We start from the raw sequence: 20,370 nt of genomic DNA, 5'->3' as shown, positions 1-20,370 counted from the left end.
AATATTTTTATTCAATTCTTTCTATTAAACAAAAAAACTATTCAAACAATGGTGTCCATTTTCATTAACCCATGCTAATAATGAGCATCGCAGAAGAGAGTAACTGAAAATGAATATTTCGGGGCACCAGTTACTTGTAACGAGGCACACAGGGACGCCCCTGTCATCTGATCGCACACCCCCCACAACACCCCCCCCCCAGCAATGGATCTTAAAATTCACATAAAATAGAAAATAGAAAAAGCGAAGACAGACGTACATACTGAATGCAAGCTGTTAGGATTTATTCTGTTTTTTTTAAATCCAGCCTTCACTTTGCCGCTTGTGCACTGGAATATCTGATGCCACACATTTCCACTTCAAGTCACACAAAACTGAACAGAAAACTCAAACTAAGCCAAAAGGAAAGGAGAGGACAAGGGATAAAGAGAAGGCAATTTCAGCAGGGCTGTGGAAATAAAACAGCAATGAACAGACTTGGTCACAAAAACTCACACACACACACACACACACACTATTTTCAGATTCTGATTTTTGTATCAGTCTGCAGAGACGGTAGGAGAGTTCTGCATTAAGTTAGCTTAATGGAGAGGTAATGGGGGCAGACTTGGGGTAACAGGACTTTCAGTACGGGGACAGAGTGGTAAAGGGGGCAGGTTTGGGGTAACAGGGCCCTCAGTACGGGGACAGAGTGGTAAAGGGGGCAGGTTTGGGGTAACAGGGCCCTCAGTACCCGGACAGGGCGAGCGTGGTGGGGTAGCGTGTGCGGTGGGTCATGCACTTCTGCACGTCGATCATCAGGCTGTGCATCTTGCAGCTGAGCTCCTTCTCCAGGGCCATGCGCGTGCGCTCCAGGTCCTCCAGAGACCGCCGCGCCTCCGACAGCTTCTCCTGCAGCACCTCCATCGTGTAGGAGATCTCCCCCACCTCACTCACCAGCCTGAGAGGGGAGACACACACACACACACACAGGGACACACACACACACACACACACATGGAGACACACACAGACACACACACACAGACACACACACACAGGGACACACAGGGACACAGACACGCATACACACACACACACACACACACACACACACACACACACACACACACACACACACACACACAGGGACACATGCACACACACACACACACAGGGACACACAGGGACACAGACACGCATACACACACACACACACACACACACAGGGACACAGACACAAGAACATAGACACAAACTGCACTGAAAAAACCCATCTCAGCTCATCCACAGTCTGTGTGCTCTGTCATTTACCAGCCTAAATCAATCAACTTATTGATTTATTTTAATTGATAGTTATACTACAGCAAATGCACACCCATCCCAAAAGACTTAAGTGATAAAGCTTGCAATCAGCAGACTTATTTCCTCTGTGGTTCTTCTCAAGGAGATGGAGCTGTGAGGTAGCCATGCATACTAAGCGGGTAAGTAAGATCTGATTTCAGCTCAATCTCCCCCTGCTCAAGAGCTTGGATCTTCAGGGTCCAAAAAATGCAAATAGTACCCTTTCAAAAAAGATTACAGGCTTTACAGCTGGCCAAAAACCCTACTTTGAGTTAATGTATGGCAAAAATAATAATAATCACCGCGCTCAGCTTTACTTGGTTCGGTGCATTGAAACCAGTAAAACAAGCTCTAATTTTAAAAATGAGACGGTTCACTCTCAAAAGAATTGATTTTCCACGCCATAAAAGTTCATCATATACTGTTTTTATTTTTTTGCTAATGCAGAGTACTGTGCAAGTCTTGTACTCTGCATTTGCAAAAAAAAAACAAACAAAAAAACAATATACGGTGAGCTTTAATGGCTTGGAAAATCAATAATATTGAGTGTGAACCATTTTTTCGAAACCCCTATTTTAGCATTATTTTGGACATTTAGCACATTTCACATGTTTTTGAAAATAATTTCAGGCAGTTTAACCCACTGTACAGTGAAAGAGAACAACAAACAGAATTTTTTTATGAATAAAATGCTTTTTAAAAAAAAGATTTTTAGATCGAACCCCATTTTTCTCAGTACGTCCATAATGTAATGACTGGTCCTGGGCGATGTAAACTTGGGGCCATTCCGGTGGCCCGCCGGGGTGCGGGGGGTTGGGGGTTGGGGGGGGGGGGGCACACTGACCTGAGGTGGGGTCCGTCGCGGCACAGCTCCACGTTGGGCCGCTGGGCGCGGCTGTACAGGCGCGACTCGGCCACCCGCATGGGGGCCTCCTTGTCGTGCAGGGCCTGCTGCAGAGCCCTGACGTTGCGCTCCTGGGCCCCCGTCTCCTCCAGGATCTGCCGGGGGGGGGGGGGGGGGGGGGGGGGGAGCACACTTTCAGGAAGAGACGCCACGGCGAACAATCCTAAAACTCAATCAATGAACCTTTGGACCTCCGGGCCTTGCAGAAGAGGGTTTAAACACAAGCACGTGGACAGACCGCTTTCGCTTCCGCACTGAAACCGGCATTCGGAAAATGCGCCCAGTTCTAGAACACTGACTTCGAATTTAGAAAAAAAAAAAAAAAAAAAAACATCACAAGAAAAAAACCTACTCTTCAAAGGATGGCATGCTTTTATTTAGGCATTTCTTTTTTTTACTGCTGTTCCCATGACCTGCGGTCAGGTCAGGACAGCGTGGCCGTCCCTGGCTTTCAAACCACTTTATGTAACGCAGCCTTTTATCAGCAGGGTGCTAAAAGCCCAGAAACCTGTGGCACAGGGGCGCCCCATTCTCAGAGCTCCTTCCCCCCTGAAACAGAGAGCATGCCGATAGGAAAACCGCAGGTATGCTTCAGACGCTAATCTCTGCGATATCACACACAGCAGCGACGGCGGATTTCATAGAAGCAGGGGTGTGATCGCCGAGAAGGGGAGCGTGCTTTGGGAAAGCTGGGTCAGAGGCGGCGCCTGTTCTGAACTGCAACCGTTCGACGGCTAATTTGTTTTTTTTTTTAAAGTGTTTTGTGTTACTGGTCGATCCGATCGCAGCCGGTACAGGAAGCGATGAGCTCGACCCCTTCCCCTCGATGACTGCCGTGCCGTCGGCAGCTGCGTGCAGCTGGATCGAAGTCTGCAGAGAGGCAGGACGGAGAGCGGGCTGCACCCTTGGTCACCCTTGGTCCCCCATGCCTATGCCAATGCCACGGACTAGAGGGGGGGTCTAGCACTGCGTGAGGCCCTGACGTGTAATCCTGCGTGGCGTGGCGAGGGGGTGGGGGGGGGATGGGGGGGGGTGGCATGGCGTGGTGTGGCGTGGCGGGGGGTGGGGGGGTCGCGAGCGCGTGCCCACCTGCGCCAGCTGCAGCTCCAGCAGGGCCTTGGCCTCGTTGAGCTCCTGGCAGCGGCGGGCGAAGGCGTTGTCGACGGCGGCGCACTGGGCGCGCAGGTCCTCCGCCGTGTCCCGCAGCACGGCGTCCACCAGCTGCCTGAGCTCCAGCGACGCCCGCTCCTCCCGCTCCGCCAGCGACAGGTTGTCCTGAGAGAACCTCGTCCATGACTCCCTGTTCGACACACTGGGGAGGGAGAGGGAGGGAGGCATGGGGGAGAGAGGGGCAAAGAGAGAGGGAGAGGGGGGGGGCGAGAGGGGGAAAGAGGGAGGGAGAAAGGGAGGAATGGGGGAGAGGGAGATGGGAGGGAGAAAGGGAGGGAGAGAGGGAGGAATGGGGGAGAGGGAGATGGGGAGGGAGAGAGGGGGAGAGAGGGAGGGAGAGGGAGGGGAGAGAAAGTGGGAGAGAGAGAGAGAAGGAGGGCGAGAGGGGGAAAGAGGGAGGGAGATGGGGAGGGAGAAAGGGAGGGCGAGAGCGTGAAAGAGGGAGAGGGGTGTGTTCAATAAGGGCAGTGGGGTGCTCACGGTGCAGCTAGCTTTGAGGCTATGAAAGGGTTATGGGTAAGGCTGAGCTTGCTGCAGTGGGGCACCTGTATAACCAGGAAGTTAGCAAGCGGCTTAGCCTGCTTACACCTGCTGTGGGCGACAAAGGGGGCGTACTTGGCCTCTTCTACAACGACGAGGCAGACAGGTACAAAAATACAGATTCAGACTGTGGGCCACTTCGCTGCAGTCTGGAGTGAATGAATATCAACCCCCGCTTTTTAAGAGCAGACACAAAGTCCTCCCTGGCAATTTACGGAGCAGTTCGCAAGGCAGCAATCTAGGAAGATTTTTCTTTTTCAAAAGCTTTTTCATTTTACCCCCGACTTCCGTAATGAGCTTCCTTTATGTGAAAGGTGCATTGGAGTACTTCCCAGAGCACAGCGTACTGCAACGCATAATGTAATATATATAGCGTACCCATTAAAAACATTTACCACAGCCCACAGCCTCCGGACACACAAGAAGAAGAAAAAAAACCCCTACTGTATGCAGATCATATGGTTCTGGTCCAGCGGTTCTGCGGGAGCAATACCAGCAAGCCAGTGCCCTGGCGGCGAATGTTAATGAGCACAATCATGAAATTAAAATCAGAGCCAGATGTCAGGGATTCACATTCACAACCGCGCCAGAGAACGAGACCTCTGAACACGGCGTCACACTCCCTGCTGAAATACCGGCAAAAGCACACTGATGACACACACGTGCATAAGATCCGCAGACCCAACAAAGCATCCAGGCCAGATTTAAGACCGTACCGAATATTCATTAATATCCAAAAGAGGGTGGCTAAATTCTTCATTTAAAACACACGCCCCTGCCATTACCCCGTGGCCAGCAAAAGCCTTTCCTCGTGCCGCTTTACCCTCTTAGGGGACCGCACACGAAATAAGATTGACTTTCCGGTACAAAGTTAATAACCAAATAAACAAAACAAAATGAAAGCACAGTCCCTTCAGTCAGCCATCCCTGTTTCCTTATGTCACCCTATCGCTGAAATGCATTACAAAACAGGGGTGGGACATTCGTAGTGTCATCCTACCAGTTTAAGAAGCGCACCTTACCTTACACGATTGCTAATTATTCACACAATGTGGACGATTGATACGCGTTGCTAACAACCAATAGAACAATACTATTGACTGCTGGCCATACTTTCCCTTTGGGTATCCAGGAAGTAATTTCCACGATTCACCTTGTTCTACTGTTCTACTGTTCTACTGGCTGTTATGAACACACTCTGCAAATGGCGGAGCGCCTCTCTGTTTTTTAATTTTTGTTGCGTTTTTTTTTTTTTTTTTGCAAGGTGATGTCATGTCTCCTATCTCTTATTTTATAATGCCTGGTTGAGCACCCGGGTGGAAATTCAATCTCTGTCCCAGCCTGGCTTTAAGCCGGTCCAGCCGGTCTGAAGCTGGTTTGGAGACGGTCAACAAGACACCTGAGATAGCAACCATGATGGAAAAAACAGATATCACCAAATTCCACCAGGGGGCAGTCTCCACCTGGGGCAGCCTCGGAAAGAGACATCAAAATGGCATCCACGAGGAACTGTACACACGAAGGAGGCCCCAGAAAGACCCTACACAGTGGAATGTTACCGCTATGATGTCATTAGTGCACTGCAGGTGCTTCTGCATTGAGTCAGAATAGAATAGCATAGAATAGAATAGAATAGAATAGAATAGAATAGAACAGAATAGAATAGAAACTCTATTGCCGGGACAGTATGGAAATTTGCAATCGGCTTCACAGAAAAAAGAAGCTAAACAAAAATGAGTCAACAGGCAGGCAAGGAGAAAAACATCAGGAGCGTTCCACCTTCGGGAACTTAATATAAACTGTGTTAACAAAGTGCCAAGAAAAAAATAAATACACAAGGTGTCGTGCATTCTGTATGCTAACTGAAAAAACAAAAACAATCGAAAATCTGGCCCAGTGACACCATAAACACTCTTAGGCGCTGGTTTCGGCTGATTGGCACATCTTCTGCTTCATGCTTGTGATTGCCTCAATGACTACACGCACATACATCAGCATATATCAGCTTTTGTAAAAGCATGTGTGCTCCCAACATATCATTAGGATAATTTGGCAAGAACAAGCACTGGTTTGATGGCAAACTACAGCTGCTGCTCACAGGGAAAAGAATGTTGGCTTCAGGGGTGGTGACAGGCAGCAACGCAAAGCAGCCAGACATACTGTAAGCTGAGAACTGAAATACGGACGTCCAAGTGAATTCACTGAAAAAACAAAATAAAAAAATAAAAACTGGAGGAGAATTTCACAGCCAATGACCCCAGCGTGTTTTGCAACGCGTTTAAAGAGTGCACCTCATACCTGTCCCGAAATAAGTCAAAATAAGCAGCCTCAATGATAATGAACCCCTAACCTTAACCTTAACATTTGAACACCTAGCCCTCACATTCTCCATCAATACAGCCTCTTCAGTCCGCTTACCAGCGTTCTTTGTCGGGCATAAATGTTCAGTCTGGGAGCTTTCACAGTTTTCACATCTACCACAGCGAGTTCCATAAAGAAGTAAAAAGGGTTCCCCTATGCAGACAAGCCAAATAACCTTTTTTTTCTGACAGCAAGGACGTACAGGGTAAACCAACAACTCCTCAATCAGTTCAACACAGCCATGAAAGAGAGCATCACAACATCTTCAATCATCATACGGCCCAGAAGTGCGAGCGAAGCCTCGTCAATGAAAGCCGATTATCTCCATGGCAGCTAAAATAACACAGTCTGACCCCCCTGCCCTGGACTCCATCAGCACAGAGCGCATCGCCGAGCGGGCGAAGGAAATCACATGGGATGCCTCCCACGCAGCTCACCGCCTATTCAAACTCCTGGCCGTGGGGCGGATTGAGTAAATCACTGGGGGGGGGGGCAGGACTGGCCGTTTTAACAGTCCCTCCCAAACCCCCCCCCCCCCCAGGGTTATCAAGGCTCTGAACTACCACTCACCAGCTGCTCCATAAGCCCCTCCTGCCTCTGCACCCGTCACTGTAACTGTGCACACTTTGACTCTGCGTGTCATTTCTGTCTTTCGTACGGCGTGTTACCGAGTTTGAATCCCCAGCTGTGGAGTTTGCATGCTTTCCCCGTGACCGAGTGGGTTCCAGCCAGTTACTCCAGTCTCCTCCCACGGTCCGACGCCACGCAGTAGGCCAGTCGGAGACTCTAAGGCGTGAGTGTGTGAGGGAATGATGCCTGGGCCCGGAGATGGACTGTGGGACCTGACCAGGGTGTATTCCAGCCTCTCACCCACCGAATGCTGGGATAGACTCCCACCCACAACCACCCGCCCCTTCCTCCTCCCCGCCCACCTCCCACCCCCCCCCCCCCCAAAACCCTGACCAGGAATAAGCCATTTAAGAAAATTTATGGATGGATGGATGGATGGACTATGGTTTGTTGTTGTTGCTATCGTAACTGCGGCTGTTCACATTACACGGTGCTGTTTGTCATCGGGTGAGCTCCCACAAACAAATCTGCCCTGGAAACAAATACCGCCGACCTGGTTGTGCGGCAAGAAAAGCACCTGGTCTCTTGTGGCGTGTGTCTTGCACTTGGACCGCAAGATTTCCAAAAAAAAAAGTGCTTCTAGCGAGCGGCTCGCTGCGTTCCAGACCGCTCCCGCGTCTTCGTTATTACCACGCCGCGTCTCCTCTGCGTTCTCCAGCGCTCGATCGGTCGGGCCGGGGAGGCAGAGCGAGAGCGAGAGCCGAAAGGTGAAGCTGAGCGAGGCGGACGGGGCGTGGGAGGGGGGCGCGGGGTGCGCGTATCGAACCCGGGCTCCGGTCGGCGCGGCGCCCGCTGTGAGCGCCGCCCGGTGACTGACAGGTGTGCTGATACGATCGCTCAGCCCTCCGGCCCCCCGCCGGAGGAAGTTCGGCAGATAAGCCGGGTGACGGGGGCGGGGGCGGGGGCGGGGGCATGGGCGGGCATGGGGGGGGTGTACACGGCCCTCTGGGTGGCTGCCCACGGAACCGTGTGCGTTTTTAAGTGAAAATCCTTTGAAGGACAAGGCCGAAGCAGATCAGGGACGCGGGGGGAACGTTCTCCCAGAATCTCCCAAAGGCACACAGGGAAACACACACACCGACATCGTGACTACATTCCGCACAAATATTACGATAATGCGTCTTCTCCTTTTGCTTTCCTACCTGCATAATGACTGAGACCACTGTCATTAGGGGCTACTAGATGTGAATCTGTGGAAGAACTAAGTGAGAAGCATGAAAAAGCATGCCAAAAAAAACAATGAGTGGAGATAATGAGAAAGCTTCTTCTTTCTTTTTTTTAAAGACAAGTTTACAATTTTGAGCATAATTTTGGTTCTGCTCGTCTTATAGTAAAATAGTACTCTGCCGCCCTCTAGTGTCAAAAGAAAATGTTTGCCAGCTGACCAATATTTCAGTCCTGTGACTGAAATATAAAACAAAACAGCAATATAGAAGAATAAAAGGCAATATTAAAATCCAAAGAATAAAACAAAGAGGAACTTAGCAAAACAAACAAAATAAAATAATAGGAAATAATAAAACATTAGCATTAAGACCAAACAATTAAAAGGAAAAAGTACAGCATCTAGCTATCAGTCATTACAGAAGGTGGTTTTAGGCTAGTTTAAAAAGTAGAGACTGTATCAGCAGACCTGATATTGTATGGAAGGCTGTTCCAGAGCATAGGGGCCATTACAGCAGAGGCTCGATCACCTCGATTTTAATCTAGACTGTGGAACAGCCAAAGGCCCAAGCCTGGCAGATCTGAGAGGCCTCGGGGGACAATACGGAATTAAAAGTTCACAAATATAATTGGGCGCCAAACCAGGTAAGGCCTGGTAAGTAATTAATGAAAATTTAAAACTGATTCCGAAAGCAACAAGGCAACCAGTGGAGAGAAGCCAGAACTGGAGCGGTGTGGGGAAAAAACATTTACCGGTCAATAGCCTAGCGGCGGAAGAATGCTGCCGCTAGGCTCCTAGCTAGCACTAAAGGACATGTTCACAGCCACCTCATTTCGGCTGCTTTACACTGGTCGCCAGTAAGATACAGAACTGATTTTAAGAATTCAGCTGATCGTTTTTAAAGCACGACATGGTTTAGCCCATGTTTATACTGCAGGGTATATTTATATTGCGCTAGCCCACAGGCAGACACCTATGAGCTAGCGCGTAGTCTGAGGTCCTTCCGGCGGTTCCAAAGGCCAGACTGAAAACAGCGGGGTAACCGGGCCTAGCTAATTAGGGCCCCTCGACCCTGGAACACCTTGCCGGAGGAGGTCAGGTTGGCTAGTTTAGTGACTTCCTTTAACTTTCCTCCTTCTTAAAAGGAATTTCTTCGGTGTATTTATCTAATAACGTGCAACTAACTGTGCAAGCCTGGTGTAATGCATGCACACAACAGCACGCGGCAGGATGAAGTGCTACAGGCCACGCATTGCGGTAGATTGCCTTTTAAACAGTAAAAGAAATTATTAGGCAGAGGCCGCCTGGTCTTCCCCGGTTACAGACCCAGAGCTGGCCGCTGGCATAAACAGACACCATGTAAGCGTTTATTGCCAAAACCATCCCCCGGCCACACAATTCTAATTATTCTCTCTTTTCGTTTTTGAAAAACTTTGGGGCCCGAACAACGTTCCTGTTTAGGGCAACCGAAACCCAAGTCTCGACTGAAGCACACCCAATGAGCAGCTATTGGCAACAGGCGCAGGTTTGACCCAGGGAAACCTTTCTAGCTGACCCAAAGGAGGACAGTTTCTGCTAGCGTGGAGGACAAACCTGCACTTTACCACAAAAACATTTTTAAATGTTATTTTTGGGAAGCACACATCTCCCACTTCCTGAATCTGAAACGCACGTTCCTACAGAGTATTTCACATCCCCTATCAGCACAGGTACACAGGCAGCCACTGCAAGACAACCACGCCTGCGGTTTCCCGCCAAAAAGGCAGTGGGATGGGCAGGTACGCACTCACAATACATAAAGAGAGAAGAGAGAAGGGAGGGAGAGACCGACAGAGTGAGAGAGAGAGAGATGAGGGAAAGAGAGAAGGAGAGAGAGAGAGAGAGAGGGAGAGGGAGAGAGAGAGAGAGAGAGAGAGAGAGAGAGAGAGAGAGAGAGAGAGAGAGAGAGAGAGAGAGCTGGGCCTCACTGGTCCTGTAATTTAGCAGAGTTGGGATGGTTCTGGATGTCCATGCTCCTGTTGCTGTAGCGACCGCACTGGACGTCCATGCTGTAGGCCTGGAACTTGTCAGACCAGTCAAGCTCCAGTGTCTGCTTTGCCTCCCTGTTGGCCCTGAGAGAAGGGGATGGGGGGGGGGGGGGGGGGGGGCGAGGTGGATCCACCAGTTCAAGGGTTTTTTTATTTTATTAGAAATGGTCCCCCCCCCCCCCCCCCCCCCCCCCGCCCCCCTTTCCTGATCTGCATATTCACTAGTGATGCTTTTTTTCAAGTGCTTCACTGTTTAAATTATTGTAAAGAGACAGATCTGATCTGTAAGTATAACAACTAGTAAAGAATGTCATCAGACAAACTGATTCCCCTTGGGACTGTCATATGATCTTCTGTAGATTACTGTAAGCTCCATAAATCTGGTTTCAAAACATTGTTTCATGCAGTTTGAATGAAACAGAATTAAATTTCCCCTTTTTTCTCACCTTATTTGATTGATGGCTTCGTTTAAAGTTTTTTTCAGAAGCGCCTGGATGCTCCTGATCAGCTCCACTTCCTTCATTTAAAAAAGCATACTGTCATTTTATGACAGTCATTTCGTATAGTTATCACGCAGCATTCAGCTACTCCATTCACACCAAATTAGTCTGGCTATTAACTTATGATCAAGTTAGATAGTGGCCTGACCTAATGTGTCAAGAAACTTAACAATTAATGGCCCTATATATAAACCATCTAGCTATGTGTTTCTGTCTGATTAAATATATCTAAATCGCAACTCACTGTATAATAAAGTCAATATAATGTAGTAATAGCCTATGGGGACCTAAGTAGAAATAAGGGATTCACTTTAAGTAGCTGGTCCTCCACTTCGTCTTTGACCAAGTCAGGTCCGAGTCGGCGCTCCCGGCAGGTCAGGTTGTCAGTAGCAATGGCGTAAGGGATCTCAGTGGCTTCCAGCGCCTTCTCCAGCCGGCGCTTTTGCCCCAGTAGCATCTCGGTTTCCCGGGTTAGCTCTTCGATGTGCCGCTGCAGTTCCGACTGCCAGAAGTTAATTTCCTGAAGTCTTTCTCCCAGGTACCGCGTTCCCTCCGCTTGGGACCGAAGCGTCCTCGTCTCGGTCTCCTTGTGAAGACTTTTTGACTCATATCTGATCCTCTCCGCGTTGTCCCGATCGCCTGCCGCCTGGGCGAGAGTGGAGTTGTTTTTGGCATCCCACTCATCCGGCATATACTTAGCGGACCGGTACCCCGCCGTGGCCAAACCGGAGGACGGGAACATGTTCTCTTTGATAATCGAGTCTGGTGATCTCGCAGGCACATCCTGGGATACAGCCCTGGTGTCGACAAATGGTCTTGACACTAAAACTTCAGTTGACATTTTATCACGAATAAAAAGCTATTTCAAAGGGGAAAAAACTGGATGTGACAGACAGGCCAAATGCATTTGCACTGTGATGTTTTGTTTATCAATGTGTTTGCTTTGCGTTGCCAAGGAACCCCGTTTCCATGGACGCGTGACACCTGGACCGGAGAGGACGCAATGTGTCTTATATAATGGTCAGATTATGTCAGTTGAACAATGCGGAGGACAGCGTTACAGTACAGCACAAAGATGCAGTAGTAGTATGATTGTTTCACGAAAGGGAAACTTTATTCTGTCAGTTTCAGTTTAGAATCTAAAAAATACATCAGCGACTCATTCGATTCTAACGACCCCAGCCTTCCTTTAAACATACCGGTCTTTTTAACACCTTCTCAAGTCAGCAACTGTGTGAGCTTCCAATAGAAAAAGAATCTGATCGGACTGGCTGCACGTACATTTTTATACACAGTAAAATGTCCATTCCATTGTTATTTCGTACTCTGTTAGGGTTGATTGGACACCGAACATGTGTGTGCGGTTACATTCGGGTTTTATGCGGTTTATTACACTTTTTCAGCTGTGTCATGCAATGCGGATGCTAACAATTAATTACTTTCATGGTCACATACAGTAGACTGAATTTCGTAAAGCAATTATTCTTCAAAAATCAGAGAAGGCCATTTTTGGCTAGGAGACATTCGCAGAACATATCTGTTGTAAAAAAAAAATGCCATTGAAAATGAAAACATTAAAGGTTGGGGCAGAAAAAGTGGAAACATTGTCGTGTTCCAATGGTGAAGAGTTGTGGTGGTTTCATAATGCAGTACGAGTTCGATCTTCCTTAAGAGGCAAGGCCAATGTCAGCTGGCACTGACCCATCATTTTTACCATGTTAAATTATTTCTTGTCCGCATGGGGCCGGGGTGCCTTTCTGCAGAATTTCACAGGTAAACTGCGAAAAAGCACATGCTGACCGTTTTGGCCACCCCGTTGTTGGCTAAACTCCTATATCATTGGTTTGCCCTGGTTCTAGGATTTCGTGCTCATGTCCTGTTTAATGAGCTGTCAAAAAGTAAGTTCAGTTTTAAGAGGGTCTCTTAAAAATGTGAAATAATTTATCTCGAACACTATACAAAACGTTGTTTAAAACAAACATCAGTCTTTTAAAAGACAAACCAGTGACTAGAAAAATTCTAGTGGTATTCATATTTTTGAAACGGCACTATTATGTCATCTACGCTGTTGTAGGCCAATGCAATTTTAAAATTAATTCATTCTGTGCATTTAGTCTGAGAGTTTTGAAAACCAAATACAAAATTAAAACGGCTAACTTCATAGTATTTCCCACATCTGCCCGGACTTCATAAATCGCCGGCGTGTGTTATCTCTATCCCTGAAAGCATATGGCTGGGTATGTTGTACCTTATACGTCAAATAACATCTGGAAGTAATTCACATCAAGCCTAATTTGAAGTCATTAAAACCTAGTTGTACCGGCGGGGATCAATACCGATTGAGACGCGCCAGATGCGCGAGCAATGCACGTCTCCAGTTTAAACGTCAGACGAAACGACATGTCTAGCAATTTCCTAACGGTTGCTTAAGGATAGTTGGTAAATTTTATGAGTCCATTAAAAAAATTCCAGGCTCAGTTTTACAAAGGGTTATTTGTTTATTCATAACCCTTTGGTAAACAACCTTTGTGTAAGGATTGTCCTCTAAAGAATTGGTTCTCATGGGGTCTGTCATATGTTCATCTGAGAATGACTGTTAGTTCCACAATCCTGGTTTCAAAACATATTTTCATGTGGTCTGAATGAGACAGAAATTTCTCTTTTTCTGACCTTATTTGAACTTTGAGTCAAACTGTATACTTCCCTTCTCTTCACCAATGGGTCATTTATTTATTTATTGGGGTGGGGCAGCTGCAGCTTGTTATGGACTGATTCATCCATTTAATTAACCTTAATATGAATTTTTGTCATTTAATGAAATACCTTAATGATCGATTTTCGCAATGTCATGCAGTGGCTTGCCTGGTTCACAGTTGCAGAACGAAGGAAATCCGCCTTTTGTCATTGGCCAATGAGCTGAGCAGAGATCGCAGTTGTCTCCTCGTTCACTGAACGGATGAGGAGCGGCACATCCTGATAGCAGCGGGCACACTGCGCCGTAAAGATGTGGTGTCCAGTCAGAGACAAGAATGAGAACAGCAGTGACCCTGCCCTTTGAGCGCATGCGTGCCTAGGGAGAATGTGTTTGACTTGTGCCTCCCTCGGCTATTGACGGAGAAACTAATGACTCCCTTTATCTGCCATGGCTGTGTGCTAGGGGTGTGACGGTACACAGAAGTCACGGCTCGGTTCACACCACGGTTTGGTGTACAACGGGAAAAAAGCAACAAAAAAGCCCAAATGCATAAGGCTAGGTTTCTTTTCATTTATTTTGAACAGACAGTGGCGCAAGTTAGAGTTTGTTTTACCTAGTGTCGTATAGTCCCCCCTGAGGTAGTTGGTAGGCTACAGCCTGTAGTGTATTAAGCAGTAAAATGCGAACATATACTTTCGCATAGGTCATATTTTTATGTAGGGCTGATAAAAAACAAAAGCCAATAGGTCACAATCGGCTACAAAACTGAAAACCATCTCTTATGTTATGAAAATACTACAAAATAAATAATAATAATGAGTGTTTCAATTACTTCAGCCCAGGGCTGATGCAAAATAAAAGGCAATACAGAACTGAATAACATCTCCTGGTGTGAAAATACAAAATAAATACAATATAATAAAATATAAGATAAAATAAAACCTGTGCCTTTAGGAGCAATGTATCACATTTGTGATTAACCTGTGACTACTGTAACTGTATGGAACGTTGTAACGAGGCTCGAGCACTTTTAATAAATACTTGAAGCTGGTGTCCTCTACCACTGCATATGGGCGCATAGCCGATTACATGTAAATGCAAATTGCTTCGGTAATATTTTGGCCCTGTCTGCTTTCGCATCTAGGCTGCTTAAAAGCAGCGGGGATAAGTAGTTGGACTCCTGCTTTTTTTTTTTTTTTTCCTAGCTCCTGTGATTGGCACATCTGGTTGATGCCGTCGAATACGTTAACGTTTGATGTGTTTCCGCACACATACCCTACAACTGTCGAACAACGCCGACACACCGTCCTCGTCCGATCCACCACTCGCTCTCCGTTGCTGTCGTAGTTCACTGGGAACCCGAAATTTTCCCACACAGCTGATTTGAAAAAAGCAGGCGGGTCTTCTAGCTCCTGTATGTCATTTGCACTCGCCATAGTGTGACTGACTCAGCCAGAGTCAGTCACACTATGGCCACTTAACTTACCCAATAATGGAGCCCCAGTTTCTTCTTCTTCTTCTTCTTCCGTGTTGTTTAACGGCAGCTTGCATCCTTGAAAGTTGCATTACTGCCACCTTTCGGAGTAAGTTAACTCCTACAGCTTATTGCCTGTCACACTTTTATTATCAGTCCCGTTCCCCGAAGGTAGTTGATAAAACATCTCCTCCCCTGCCCACTAGCACCACACTCCAGTACATCCCTCAATCCTGCTCCTGTTATCCCCAATCTTCCCATTTCCTCCATCATATCCTTCCTTTCCGACCTATATTTACTGCAGTTAATGATAATGTGTTCTGAGGTTTCTGGTACCCGACAGATTTCACAAAGACCGGTTGGATGTTTACCTATAAGATGAAGCGTGCTGCGTAAATTGCTGTGTCCTATTCTTAATCTTGATATTACAACCTCCTCTCTTCTGTTTCCTCCCCTCTTTCTTACACTGCCTACTCTATTTTGTATCCGATGTAAATGTCTCCCCCTTCTCTCCTGATCCCAGTGCTGCTGCCATTCTTTATTGATATTTCCCCACACAACGCCCTTTCCCTCTGACTTTGATAACTTAATATTAATTTCAACACTTCCCTTTTTGACTGCTTCTTTTGCCAACATATCTGCTCTCTCGTTTCCCGGGATATCTGAATGTGCTGGGACCCACATGAATGTAACATTTTTCCCTTGCCTAACCACTCTTGAATTGGCGAACAAGATTTCATACAGCAGATCCTGGTGATTTCTGGCTGTACCCGTCTTAATACTCGCAATGGCCGACACAGAATCACTACATATTACTATTTTGTTAACCCTACCCCGTTCAGCCCATTCTAATGCCATCAATATGGCAAACAATTCAACAGCATACACACTTAAACAATCCGATGTTCTCTTGCTAATTCCCACTTGACAACTAGGCACAGCAACTGCAGCCCCTGTCGCATCTGTCTGCGGATCCTTTGATCCATCTGTAAAAATCTGAACACTGCCTTTATACTTACAGTCCCTATAGTTATAATATTCACTAACTAAGTCAGCATTCTTATTACTATGCTTAATCTTAAGTAATTCTAGATCTACCCCCACACTTTCTAATTCCCAGACAGGTCTAACAGGCCACACCACAGTTTCGCCAAATTCTTTATCATATACTCCCATATCTCTTGCCACTTGATCTCCTGCCCATCCAAAACTTGATTTTTCCATCCTGTCCTTCTCCCAGCTTGTCTGCAGTACCCTTTTTGTTGGATGACTATCTCCATGCCCCCTTAGATTAATCCAGTAGTTAGCCATCAGCTGCTTCCGACGCAACCACAGTGGCATTTCACCTGCTTCCACTTGGAGTGCACACACTGGGGAAGTTTTAACCGCTCCTAAACACACTCGTAAGGCCCGAGCTTGTATAACATCTAGGTCCGCCAGCACAGATTTTGCTGCTGATCCATATACAATACTTCCATAGTCTAATCTTGATCTAATTAAGGCTACATAAATATATTTCAGAGATGCTATATCAGCTCCCCACTCCAATCCTGCAAGACACCTCATGACATTTATCACTTTCTTACATCTACTAACAACATATCTAATATGCTCCCTCCATGTTAACCTCATATCAAAATATACTCCCAAAAAACGAAAACTCACAACTTTCTCTAAATTATTCCCATACAATTTCAAATTGCATTCCCTGAGTTTCTTTCTTGTAAAGAGCATAGATTTTGTTTTTTCAACCGAAAATTTAACTCCCCACTTTGTTCCCCACTTTTCAACTTGATTAATTCCATCTTGCACTTTCTTCACTATGTGTTCAACATTTCTCCCTCTTTTCCACAAAGCCCCATCATCTGCAAACAATGACTTCCCCATATCCATAGGGATATTCATAAATATGTCGTTTATCATGATGGAAAATAAAGTTGGACTTACTACACTTCCCTGAGGTGTCCCGTTTTCCACAACATATTTGGTTGATAAATCTGACCCTATCTTCACCTGAATAGTCCTTCCATCTAAAAAGTCCATTACCCAATTAAACATTTTCCCTCCGACTCCCATTACGTGCAGTTTGATTAGAAGTCCCTCTCTCCATAGCATATCATACGCTTTCTCAACATCAAAAAACACTGCAGCCACTGTCTCTTTATTTACTTGCGCTTTCCTTATTTCATTCTCCAGACACAACATTGGATCCATAGTATTCCTTCCTCTCCTGAACCCACTTTGATAGGACGCCACCATACCTCCTTTTTCCAAAAAATACATTAACTTCTCATTTATCATACGTTCCATTAACTTACAAATGTGAGATGTCAAGGCAATTGGTCTATAGTTTCCAGGCCTGCTGGCATCTTTTCCAGGTTTCCTTATTGGAATAATTATCGCCTCCTTCCAGCTCCTTGGCATTCTCCCCTCTTCCCACACTTTATTATACAGAGACAACAATTTCCCCAGACTTCCTACACTCAGATGTCTTAACATGCTATAACATATCTCATCTTTACCCGGTGCTGTCTTTCCCGTTTTATCTAGTGCCCTTTTTAATTCTCCCATATTGAAAGGTACATTCTGTCCATCATCATTACTATCCTTTCTGCATAAAGCCTCCATATTTTCAGACTTTGTTTTCTCTTTGCCTCTTCTTCCTTCTACTGATAAATTATTGGAGCTATGTACCCTAACAAACGTATTTGCCAATAACTCTGCCTTTTCCTTATTTGTTACTGCAGTCCCATCTCCATCGGTCAGAGCCGGATAACTCCACTCCCTCCTGTCCCCTCCCATCTTTTTTATCATCCCCCATACTTCTCCCACCTGAGTTGTGTTTCCAATTGTACCACAGTACTTTCTCCAATGGGTCCTTTTTGTCTGTCTTATTATCCTCCTTACTACTGCCTGGGCCTGCTTGTACTGAATCATATGTTGAAAATTATGAGTTCTTTTGACTAGTTTAAACGCCTTATTTCTATTTCTCACTGCTTCCTTACACTTATCACCCCACCATGGTACCACTTTCTTCTTCATACTACCTTTACTTTTAGGAATGGATTCGACTGCAGCTGTCATTATGCCTTGCTTTATTTTGCTGTCAAGTGACTCTATGTCCATTCTATCATTAACTTGACTTAAATATCTATCACTTCCTTCCAGAAATTTCTCCCAATCAGCTTTCCCAAGGATCCATTTCCCACCTGTGTTCTCTATGGTCAATGAGACAGCAATATTTATCTTACACCAGACTGGGTAATGATCACTCCCTATAGTACCTTCTTGGTACACTGTCCAATCACACACTGTTGCTATGTTGTTTGACACAAGTGTAAGATCAAGCACAGACTCTCTCCCTGAATTAACATCTATTCTTGTACTACTGCCATCATTTAAACATACTAAGTTATTTTCATCTAACAACTCTTCTATCACCTGACCATTAGCATCTGTTCTGTCACTCCCCCATAATGTGTTATGTCCATTAAAATCACCACACCAAACCGTGCTACTACCATTCTGCCCTTCTATCTCTTCAAGCTTACTGAGCCCCAGTTTATTTCTCCTGGTTCCTAAAGGAGATTCCCACATTTCCGCTCGAGCTAAGCTTAGCATGGCATGTTGCTAACGGCTTACAGCTTAAGGTTTCCGGGTGGAACTTGTGATTGTAAAATTTGGTTCCGCATTACGTTCATCAATCTTCGCACATACCGTTTATTCTTCGTACGACTGCATGCACTGAACCGTAACGTCCGTACTGTGACGGTTCGGGACGAATACACATACCGTTACTGTGTGCACAGATATATACCAACCCACAAAATACACATACAAACACACACACACACACACACACACACATGCACACCTACATACACACATACATGAACACACACGCACATGGATGCATTACATTACAGGCATTTAGCAGACGCTCTTATCCAGAGCGACTTACACAACTTTTTACATTGCACTTTACATTGTATCCATTTATACAGCAGGATATATACTGAAGCAATGCAGGTTAGGTTTCGAACATAATCTTAAGGTACACAGTGTCTGGCCAGTATAAATCAACAATTCCTAGAGAAGTTTGGGGATAGCCTTAAGTAGGTCTATCATCCGTGACAGACTTCACCTGTGTCAAATATAAATAAATAATATTCCAGTGAAGACTTTTATTAACGCGGTAACCAGTAATCCTGTATTTATGTTTAGAGCTAGATCAGGGCCTAAGGTTTTGACAATTTGAATCGAAGAAATGTAACTGAACAGGAAAAAGTTTAAATAGAAGCACAACTTGAAACTGAAAAAAAGGAAAAAAGTACGTACATGAATATTTGGAGAATTCAATTGCAATGTCACCAACAAAAAAAAAATATTTGCTTTAGAATTCAGCCTCAGCAAAAATCCTTTTTTTACATTTTGAAAAAAGCAAACAAACAAGACAAACCAGAAATTTCCGTGCATATGTGAATAATAAACTACATTTGGATGTGAAATGAAGCTTCTTAGTTGAGCTGCCAGCTAAAGGCTTAACAGTTAATTCAAAAAAACTATTTGAATTAACCAGAGCATGTTGGGGGCTATCAGCTCAGCAGCTGAGAACACTTAGAGTGGAGTGGAATTTCTGTGCAAACAAACTCTTAAGGAAGTGAAGAAATCCTTACTATCTGCACGGGGGTGTGTGGGTGTGTTTGGGGGGGGGGGGGGGGGTGTGGGTGTGGGTGGAATTTAAAACGCAACAGGAATTAGCCAATAACACAATGACAATGCATATCAGAATGTAGAAAATGAATCAGCGCACGGCCAAGGGTAATGTGATTGAGAAAGTGACTGGATAAGTGTGTGTGCACGTGTGTGCCTGCATGTGTGTGTGGATCCATGCCTTGGTGTGAGTGTGTTTTACTGTTTTACTGGACGGGCAAAGATCAATATAACCGGGGCATAAAACTTTCAAAGATGAATGTCTTGTAGTAACTCACAGTAGTGCTCTTAAGTCTTTGATTTTGTCATTGAATTGGCCTCCTCTCTAAAACAGAGGACATGCTGGCTATCTCCAGATACAACAAATTAGTCTGCACTAATAACTCATTTATTACAGAATTGCTTTTCCTGAACTCCACTGTGACAAACTGCTCATTAATCTGTTAACTTTGAAAGTCTTGGAGATTTCCAAAGCAGTTAAAATGAACTGATGATAATGTGTGACAGAATTTTAACTGAAGACAAAAAACTACTTTTATTTTCAGACACTCACACACACACACACAAACTCACACAAGCACACACACATGCGCATGTACATACACACGCACGCACACAAGCTCACACACGCACACACATACAAAAACCTGCACATGCCATGTTTCACATCTAATGCACCACTGTCTCCTTATTTTCAAACAACAGAACCAGTCCAGGAAAAAGCATTGCAAAACTACATTAGCATCGACACACCCTTCGACAGGCCAGCTCTTGCGCTAATGCACTGGCTCTGTTGACATTTCCCAGCATAGCATCAGATTGGAATTGCCGGTGAGGTCACAAGCTGGAACCTCCAATTCGATTAGCT

The 20,370-nt window shown here is 45.6% G+C and overlaps 1 protein-coding gene across 2 annotated transcripts; it reads right to left on the bottom strand.

Moving 5' to 3' along the window:
• Positions 1-260: 260 nt before the first annotated feature.
• On the bottom strand, positions 261-14,559 carry tekt4 (tektin 4). 2 transcript variants are annotated; one of them, XM_035406189.1, is made up of 7 exons: positions 10,931-14,559; positions 10,567-10,637; positions 10,061-10,204; positions 3,317-3,539; positions 2,168-2,322; positions 726-940; positions 261-674 (listed from the first exon to the last, which is right to left on the bottom strand). In XM_035406189.1, the coding sequence occupies exons 1-6, from the start codon at positions 11,459-11,461 to the stop codon at positions 727-729; spliced, it is 1,338 nt and encodes a 445-aa protein (XP_035262080.1). In that variant the 5' UTR covers positions 11,462-14,559; the 3' UTR covers positions 261-674; position 726. The 2 variants fall into 2 exon arrangements, with proteins under 2 accessions (XP_035262080.1, XP_035262079.1); XM_035406188.1 differs by having other exon boundaries at positions 261-940; positions 10,931-14,556.
• Between the last annotated feature and the right edge of the window lie 5,811 nt (positions 14,560-20,370).

The sequence above is a fragment of the Anguilla anguilla genome, chromosome 2 (genome assembly GCF_013347855.1).
Source record: "Anguilla anguilla isolate fAngAng1 chromosome 2, fAngAng1.pri, whole genome shotgun sequence".
NCBI lineage: Eukaryota > Metazoa > Chordata > Actinopteri > Anguilliformes > Anguillidae > Anguilla > Anguilla anguilla.
The sequence above is the reverse complement of the archived record's forward strand: the minus strand, read 5'-3'. Positions and strand labels throughout refer to the sequence as shown.